Below are 9829 nucleotides of genomic sequence, written 5' to 3'. Positions count from 1 at the left end.
CTAATAGGGACACTTACCCTATGTGTAATCATGAGTAATCGTGTGTAATCATGAGTAATCACGTGTAATCATAATAGCTTGGTATTTTGTTTTATGATTACATTTGTTATATGTATGCAATAAATAATCACTGTGTCAAATATTGATTTCTTTTTCTTTAAAATCCATTATAATTGGAAAGTTATAAACTCTTGTAAAGCCTCCGTAAGTCAAATTTTCATATGTTAACCCGTTTTTAATCGAATTTTGATAAGTTGAATACTTTACAACTCGAAGGTTTTTTCTCTTCCCTTGAGATTCGAGTTATCGAGGTTCGACTGTATTATTTTACTCTGCAACTCGAATTTAAAGTAGCCAGATCTCTACAAGTCGAAGTTTACCTCTATAAGTTGAACTTCTATTATCGCTGCCTCTATAATTTGAAGTTGTAGCTATGTGTAACCATAAGTTATAACTTGATATTTTGTTTTATGATTACATTTGTTATATGTATGCAATAAATAATCACTGTGTCAAATATTGATTTCTTTTTCTTTAAAATCCATTATAATTGGAAAATTATAAACTCTTGTGAAGCCTCCGTAAGTCAAATTTTCATATTAACCTTCTTTTAATCAAATTTCGATAAGTCGAAAATTCTATAACTCGAAGGATTTTTCTCTTCCTTTGAGATTCGAGTTGTCGAGGTTCGACTGCATTTAAAAACCCGCGCGATTTAAATGAATCGCGCGATACGTCACGCGCGACGTCGCGATCGATGATAAAACTCTCTGGAAGAGTGCCACTTCCGTTTGACCCTGACCAAGTGGCAAGCTTCCAGGTCACTGCCGAAACCAACGGTCCTGGTCACAGCACGCCCACTAATCTCCGGATGATCCCGGGGATCGGCGCGGCGTGCCCTTCATTTATCCGATTCAATTAGCCGAGAGAAGCGAACGGGGTAATCGTGCGTGTGTTTTGCAGAAGGTACCGAAATGGGTGAGAAGCATGGCGTTACAGATCTTCGAGAATCGCATCATCGCGCAGAGCATCGCGTCCATCGTCGTGTTTCTGACGTTCATCACGGTACTGTCGCCGCTGGTAAGAGAGTAATCGAAGCTTAATGCGGCCAGTGTTTACGTTTTCATGTTGAAGTTTGCTATCTAAACACTTCTCGTGCATCACGACAGCAATAACTTCTTCACGTTTTGCAAAGCGTTATTTCGAATATATGCAGTGATAAAAAATTTACACTACTTTTATTATTTTTTGGATTGTTGGAAAGCACGGAATTTACGAACTTTGGAAATATTCAAGTAGACAATCATTTAACATTTAAACGAAAAAATTCAATAATTCGAGAATTTTTATATTCGGGAAATGAAAAAATCAAAACGTCATTCCGATAAAAAATTTGCACTACTTTATTATTTTTTTAAATTATTGGAAAGTACGAAATTTAGAAACTTTAGAAATATTTAATTAGACAATCGTTTAACATTTAAACGAAAAAATTCAATGATTCAAGAATTTTTATATTCGGGAAATCAAGAAATGTAAAATTCATTGATCCTTATAAGACATTAATCACGCGTGATATTGAACAAATAATTTATTCGCAAGCATGATTTACTCGCGCAGCTTTCGACATGTGCTTTCTCTCTTCTCTGTTCCGTTTTCATTTTTTTAATCCAATAACCAGTCTCGCCGATTTGCTTCAAAAAACTCGTTATACCAAAATTATACGACGTAAATTACAGTCCGCCGCGCTAGAACTTTCGACAGTAAAATCGAACGCGAACGTCGATATTGTGATTAATCAGCCGCGGAATAATAGTTGCCGCGAACGAATTTCGCGATTGAATTACAAACAGACGGAAAGAATGCCGGTCGTACGACGGATAGTGTGTTTAATTTGCTGCAAGCGATCGCGAATGTTTTGCATTCTCACAGTAAAATAGTGTAAATAACGAATCCGAACACGTCGCTTTTTCTCGCTGCAGATCACGCTGACCGGAAGCGAGGCTTGCGTCAACAATAGTACGATGCCTTTCGCTGAGGAATGGCAGGATGAGAATCTCAGCGTGATGAGAGTACCGACGAAGAATATCGATGGCCCCGGCATCTGTGATTATATCCTCTTCTGCGACGTAAGTTAGATATAAACGTGACATTGACATTGAATAAAAAAAACATTGGTTATTGAACAAATTCGCAATATCGTAAAAAACTCGCGGATAATAATAAAAAAATTAGTGTTGAAAAATTTGTTATATTTAACATGTCCACTTAAATTTTCGTGTTAATTTAACATAAGATGAATTTGTTAGAAAATAACGTAAATATTATATTAAAAAATTAACACAAAAAATATATTACTGACACAATTTGTGAGAAAAGCTGTGAAAGCATTTTTTTTTTAAATAAAATTAACATTTATAGACTTATGATATGTTAAATTAACATGTATTTTATTCATTTACGTTAGAATATACGTTTTAAAACACATTATTTTTAAGTAATTTGTTCACTTACTCATAAATTGTTATTTTGAATGTAAGAAATGTTGAATATCAATTTAACATAAAATATTTAAATAACATAATCACATTGTGTTAAATTAACACTGGACTATGTTAAAAATGTTGACTTAAAATTTTAACAAATAAGTGAGTGGACCGTTTCTAACATACCTAAATACAAAATGTTTTTTACTGTGTAGAAGTAAGGGAAGGGGGGGAGCAAATAGTGATAGATTTTTTCCTCTTTCCCCTACAGGCTAATTTCAAGTTTACAAGATATGATTTTTCACTAAAAGAGTACTTTCCACTTTTAAATACACAAAAAACTTAATTATAGTTTCCATAAGTTATGTATTCGGGCCAGATTTTCATAAAAACTGAAACCTACACTTGTTACTATTTGTCCCACCCTATGGGTAAATAGTGACACCCTATGGGACAATTACAAAATACATAATTCTTAGCTCCTTTCTTTTCACATTTTTGGTTAGATAAGGTTATTTATATTAATTTCTATACTCTATTATATGTAAATATAACCATATGTAATAATATTTTTATTTATTGATAAATAATAGTAGTAACACTATTTGCTAATATTTCTTATTGAAAATCACATTAATCTGGATCTTGCCTTGTAACTAATCTCATATTATCCCAATTGAATTAGAAAAATATATCATATTCAAATATTAAAAAAGCTTTTTTGTCATTATTTACCCAACTAAAAATTGTCATTATTTGCCCCAGGAGCTACTTTTTCCTTTAAAACTTTACTGAGAGAAATAAAATTAATATACAAGCATAGGAATTATATCAAAGTAGAAAAAAAAGGTATCGTATAACATAGAATAGATCTCATTCAGCGATTCAGCAATTAAGAAAATGTAACTCCAAATATCAAAAAAAGATCCAGGTTTTACCTTATTTCACAAATGCAAAATTTTAAACTTCTCCGCTAGCTATATTTGGCTTTTGATTTTTATGACTTTTTCAGAAGTTGATTAGATGCTTGAGAACTGTCTTTCTATTAACGAGGAGTGGTAAAATAGACGCAGGAAAAAGGAGAAATTTAAAGTGACACTATTTGCCTCCCCTTCTCTTACTTAAAAAAAAAAGAAGAAAGTTCCTTAACGGTGGAAAACCTCTGTGCAAGTCTCCTAACATATAATTCATTTAAAATTGATATATTAAATTCTATGCAGTCAAAACAATTGACTATATATATTATATATTAAATTTTAGAAGTTATATTATACTATAATTGAAGAACGTTGTTCTCGCACAAGTTCGGGTTAGAGAATTTTTGGCACGGGATAACCGCGGGATTTAGAGAACAATTTTCACGAAACTGCAAGAATTCACAGGCTGGCATTATTATCGCGAACTATCACTTGATTGCAGTTGTTTCCAGTTCTGGTGATGCTGGTGATGGTAACCTGCGCGGTGTATCAGATCCTAACGTCGGTCTTTAAAGTGGCCGTGTTGAGCATCGTTGTCGCCTGTTATCTCGGGGTCAGCATTTACCAGGCGCTAAACGAGAACGACGTCGAGCCAGCTGGAAGATGGTTGGCGGGTGTTCTGGTGGTTTTCTTCATGGCCTGCCTAGTGGCGCACTCCCAGCACACGGAGGCGACCTACAGGTCGAACATCCGAACGTTTGCTTACACTTTAACATTTCGCAACCTGAAATTTACGCAGCGCGCGTCAGCTCGTATAGCGTATATAACACACATCCCGAACACCCTGCACCGTTATAAACCTTTCAGGCCCTCGTGGAATTTCCCACGAGAGCCTTCATCCCCTTGTAGCTCGAACAATGTCGCGGATCGACGATCTCGTGAACTGATTTCCCGCAGAATAATTTCGTAGTCGAGACAGAAGCCGCGTACACTAGAGAGAGAGAGAGAGAGAGAGAGAGAGACGCGAGTAAATTTATATACGCGCGTGGGATACTTCGTGAAAATCATGAATATATTGACATTTTGAAATCTAATTAAAGCAAATGCGTCACCGAGAAGGTACATGCCGGCACGTGCGCAGATTTATGAAAATCTGCCAATTACAATTGTGTTAAAAGTACTTACACGCAGCGCGTAGGCGCATCGGAAATTCCAGAGAGAGAGAGAGAGAGAGAGAGAGAGAGAGAGAGAGAGAGTTGCAGATGTCAATGTACTTCATGAAAGAAAAAAAAAACGTGATACAATTTGTTGAGATATTTTTCATGGCAGAATATAGACGAAGAATATTGACGTGCACTGTGTATCAATACAGATTGGATTTCCTGTGGAAGTTGCAAGCGACCGAGGAGAAGGAGGAAATGGAACACTTGAAGGCCTACAACCAGAAATTGCTCGCGAATATACTTCCGGAACACGTGGCCGCCCATTTTTTGTCTACCGTCAATTCAGACGTAAGTTCTCTATTTATCACTGAGAAAAAAAATTGATTGTGCGAACTAAATTTGTATAATTGTCTGATCCAATGGTTGATTTGACAATTCTTTATTTGCACAAAGAAAAGTATATATTTTATTCATGTCGACCATCAAAATTTTTTAATCAAGAATTAACTAAATCAATTCAATTAAATTATTTTGTTCGAAATATTAGTAGTATTTATTTTTGTTTGCATGCTATTTAGTTATCCAAGTAATATATTTGTTCAAATTCCAAGTATCAAACTGATGAAACAATGCTGATATACAGGGATAATAAATAGTGTGTATTTTTAATTAAAAGATTGAGCTAAATACGATAAATTTGTGCTGAAACAAAATAGTTTAGTTAAAAAATAGTATTTTGTTTATAATAGTAACAAATTATTTTGTGAAAAAAAATGATTATGTATTTTTAATTAATCTTAGAGCATTAAATATCCAGCTCTGATTCATAGCCAATATTTATTTATTTTTAAATTATTTTGTGTCATCGTAGTAACGTTTAATTGAACGTATCGGATTAAATATTTTGGTAAGATGAGACAAATTTTGCGTTTTTCGACAAATTTTTTTCTTAGTATAACAAACTCTTGCAATATCTTACAATAATTTTACAGTTTTCTAACTGCATTAAGCATTAAAGTATAACGAACGCTATTATTATCTATTACATTTTTATATCAAATGAAACAACTTAAACATTTCATCGACTACGAGTCTATATGTTTGGCCTAATTACTAGTTTATTGTTTTGTGCCCTGCATACGTGACAAGTGAGATACAGTAGGCATAAAGGGAACATTCATAATGCATTCTGACATTTTCTTAATGAGGTTACACGGCCATAGATTAAATAGCAATTTACAAGAAAATGGATATATGTACAGAACGGAGTCGTATTCTATATTTTAAAGTTCATCTTAATAGAGTTAATTGAATTTTAACTTTCTCAGAAACGACACTTCGTGTCAGCGAAATTTGCATGAAAGCGGCATTCCTTTTTGCTTCGCTTTTCCATTCTTCCAATTAAATCGCACAAATATATTAATTCTAAATCCTAAAACAATTTTATATAATAATCTTCAGCTGCTGTCTAAAGCTCACTTAGGCAATGTCGCATATTTATAATTCAATTAAGGATTACCTTTGGAGTTTCAAAATTTCATCCAAACTGTATACATAAACTAAGAACTCGTGACAGCCGACGTGTTAAACCGTCCAATCTCTAGACTCCAGACTGAATTTACCTATTTGCCTAATTTAGCCCGTCTTATCTGAAAGCAATTCCAAATTTGATATGCCAAATTAAGTATCAAATATACCCATTTCCATGTTACTCGCTTGAAATAAATCTATATCTCCACACAATATATAAAATAATTAAAATAAAAATCAACAGAATAAAAAAAAGAGCTACAGAGCCGAGGCCAGATGATATTGCCAATAGATATATATTATTAACTAGATACATAAATAAATAAAGTTATATACAATGCTTTCCGGACGTTTCGACCTCGAATGGACGGTCATCCACAACGATAAATTACAATTTAAAATTCACGTACGCGCAGTACAGAAATTGTTACATAAATTATAATTCAGAATCTCTCACATATTACGCATGGCAAAACTCCCTTGTGATTGCATCTTCATGATCGTAAGATCTTCTGGTAATAACCGATAAGATGTACTGCGATCGATTCTCATCTTATTTGATTTACAAAAGTCCATATACGTAGGTCCATTATGTAGTTTAGTATGCGCTTATAACATAGTTACAAGTGAGTCCCTAGGGAGCGTAGATATTGATGGGATTAGTGGGAATAAAATGATGATCACATAAGAGAGAAAAACAATATTACAATAAATAACATAAATAAAATAAATTGTGAAAAGTTTTCTTATATGGAAGACCGAAATTAAAATGGTTAGAAAAATTGCTATTTGAAAAAATTAATTAACGGCTATTTAATCTTTAGTAATCGGACTGATAAATAAGATTGATGTTGATTAGCGGAATAACGTTTTAATGCAAAAGATTTTTGAAATTATCGCTGACGAAAGCCTGAATGAGGCCGAAACGTACGAAATTGAAAAATTGTTAAGCAGACGCATTGGAAGAATTGTATATACGAAAATTAAATTGTTTTTACGCATCAAATACCGTGTGAATAACTATTGCCTACTTGATTGTGATTATTGATTTTTAACAAATAAGTTTTTTTCAGAATTAGGAAAGTTACTTTGTAAAAGTAACTAGTTACAGTTATAGTTTTTGTCTCTCAAAAAAAAACTAGTTACCGTTACAAGTTACCGATTCTGAAAAGTAACATGTTACAGTTACAGTTACTCAAAAAGTAACGAATCGTTACTTTACAGTTACTTTTAATAAAACAACATTAGCATTATATAAAAAAAGACTAGTTTACATTTACATATTATATAATTTTATTTAAAAAAGAAAAGTAATGCGCGTATTTAAATATGAGCATTTAAATATTTCGCATAATTACACACACAATCAACATTACGATTAGGTGATTGAAGGTGTTATATAATTTTAAGCCATGAAAGTGACGATTTGATACAATATAAAGTAATAAACTGTAAAGGTAAATATTAAATGAGTTACTAGTTACTTAAAAAAATCTAACTAACAATAAGTTAAGTTACAGTTACAAGTTACAACATGGAAAGAAAGTAACGAAATTAAGTTACAGTTGAAAACAAGTAACTGTGACTGTAACTTCGTTACAAGTAACGAGTTACTTCCCAACCCTGGATTTTTTGTTTTATAAAAAGGATTATGCAAACAAGAGTCTTGTAAAATATTGGAATCTCGTTTTGTAAAAAGAAATTCGACATCTGAACGGGGAACATGTCCAACGACATCGTCGATTGTTTCGCAGGAATTATACCACGAGCAATGCGACTGCGTGTGCATTATGTTCGCCTCGATACCGAATTTTTCGGAATTCTACGTGGAGCTCGAAGCGAACAACGAGGGCGTGGAATGCCTCAGGCTCCTCAACGAAATCATCGCTGACTTCGACGAGTTACTCGCCGAGGAGCAGTTCAAGTATATCGAGAAGATCAAGAGTACGGGCGCCACGTATATGGCCGCTTCGGGTATGTCTCTCCCGCGAAGTCTTAGCGGCGCATCGCTATAACGTCCCTCTGACTCGCCCCCGAAGGCCGTTTCCGTGTTATTGGCTTTTATAACGCTCGCAGAAACGAGCGACGGCACACTGCGTGTACAATCGCTTAGCCGACCAAAATTAGTTTAATTAACCTTTAAACCACTATATCGGTCTCACACAGACCGCTATTGAAACTTTACTTGTCAACAATTTTCTTATTTCTCACCATTTAAATACTTATTTTATTTCTATATTGTATACGAGACTTTTTTGTTAACCCTCACATTAAAACATATTTTTCCTTATCCCCATCAACAAGTATTCAGAAAACATACACATTTTAATTATACAGGGTGTCTCGTACTCAATGGTACAGCGCTTGTGGGGAGGTAGTGTGGACTCAACTGAAGAAAAAAGTCCTCTACCATTTTGCGATCTTCGCAATAGTTATCGAAATACTAATCATTAAAAAAAAGTTTACGTCAAGTATGTACAAGTGTATCGTACATTAGGTACATCTTATCTAAACCAAAAATATTATTTTAACAAATAAAAGTTGCCCAAAAACAAATATGAGATCATACAAATTGCTAAGTATTTGATTAGACATAGAGACAAAAATATTTTTTTAATAAATCGTTTAAATTATTCAAAATTATATGCAGCAAAAGTTTAATGCCATTGTCTTTCCAAATAACTTTAAGTTTCGTAAAACAGACTTAAAGTTATTAAAATGATCAATAGAATCATAGTGAAGCAAAAACTTGGCCATTATGTAAAATTTTTTCTTTTTTTAAAATGATTAGTATCTCGATAACTATTGCAAAGATCGCAAAATGATAGAGGACTTTTTTGTTTTGTTTGGTGCTCACTACCTGCCCACAAGCGCTGTACCATTGAGTACCATTGAATACGAGACATCCTGTATAATTAACTTATAAAATTAGCGGGAGCATAATAGCGGTCTGTCAGACTGATATTGTGGTTAGTGTGATTTTTTTTGGACGTGGTGGTTTAAAGGTTAACATATTAATTTTATTATTTTAATTAATTAATTAATATAATATTTTTATCTTTTCTGTATCCGATTTGACTCGTGTAATAAATTTGCGAAAGCAAGACGAAATATTTTATCTTGTCATTGCGCATCTCGATAATTTACTTTCAATTCATCCGTTTGTTATCATCGTATTTCGAATGCAATTAGATTCAGGCAAAAAGTTTGACCTTTTAATTCTCGCAACGGAATTTCGCCAATTCTCCACGAAGGCAGATCTAATTTCTCACGGCCACTTGACTTTTCACGCAATTGCCTAACAACTTCCCAACAACGCGGACTCGTTAGTTCAAATTATAGAAACACCGCCGGGACCCGATCGGGACACCGGTCGTCGCGCCGTGCCGTCGCGCCAAGTTCACCCCTGTCTCTCTCTCTTGTTGCTTCAGGCCTAACGAAAAGCACCTGCGATATGCGGGATTTCAAGCACGTAGTCGCTATGGCGGATTACGCTCTGAGAATCCGCGAGCAGCTGGCCTATGTCAATGAACACAGCTTTAATCACTTCCGCATGCGTGTGGGCATCAACATCGGACCGGTAATATTGAACATCGTGAAGCGAGCAATTTTCGACCGCTCTACTATTACTGTCCTTTGTAAATAATCCGTAAATTGCGACTCGGCGACTGAATATGCACGAGCGAGAATCCGGAAATATATATGTATATATATATATATATATATATATATA

The 9829-nt window shown here is 34.1% G+C and overlaps 1 protein-coding gene across 1 annotated transcript in view; it reads left to right on the top strand.

The window, feature by feature from the left end:
* LOC105452465 (adenylate cyclase type 5-like) overlaps window positions 1-9829 on the top strand; it is a 39986-nt gene that overhangs the window by 26634 nt on the left and 3523 nt on the right. Inside the window, exons 7-12 of the mRNA XM_011693577.1 lie at window positions 964-1080; window positions 1983-2129; window positions 3906-4144; window positions 4776-4914; window positions 7851-8070; window positions 9528-9676. Coding sequence (XP_011691879.1) covers window positions 964-1080; window positions 1983-2129; window positions 3906-4144; window positions 4776-4914; window positions 7851-8070; window positions 9528-9676 — 1011 coding nt within the window. The remainder of the gene's footprint in view (window positions 1-963; window positions 1081-1982; window positions 2130-3905; window positions 4145-4775; window positions 4915-7850; window positions 8071-9527; window positions 9677-9829) is intronic.

This window comes from Wasmannia auropunctata, unplaced genomic scaffold (genome assembly GCF_000956235.1).
Source record: "Wasmannia auropunctata unplaced genomic scaffold, wasmannia.A_1.0 LD336106.1, whole genome shotgun sequence".
In the NCBI taxonomy this organism is placed as follows: domain Eukaryota; kingdom Metazoa; phylum Arthropoda; class Insecta; order Hymenoptera; family Formicidae; genus Wasmannia; species Wasmannia auropunctata.
Note: the sequence above shows the minus strand (reverse complement) of the source record. Positions and strands in the feature narration are given on the sequence as shown.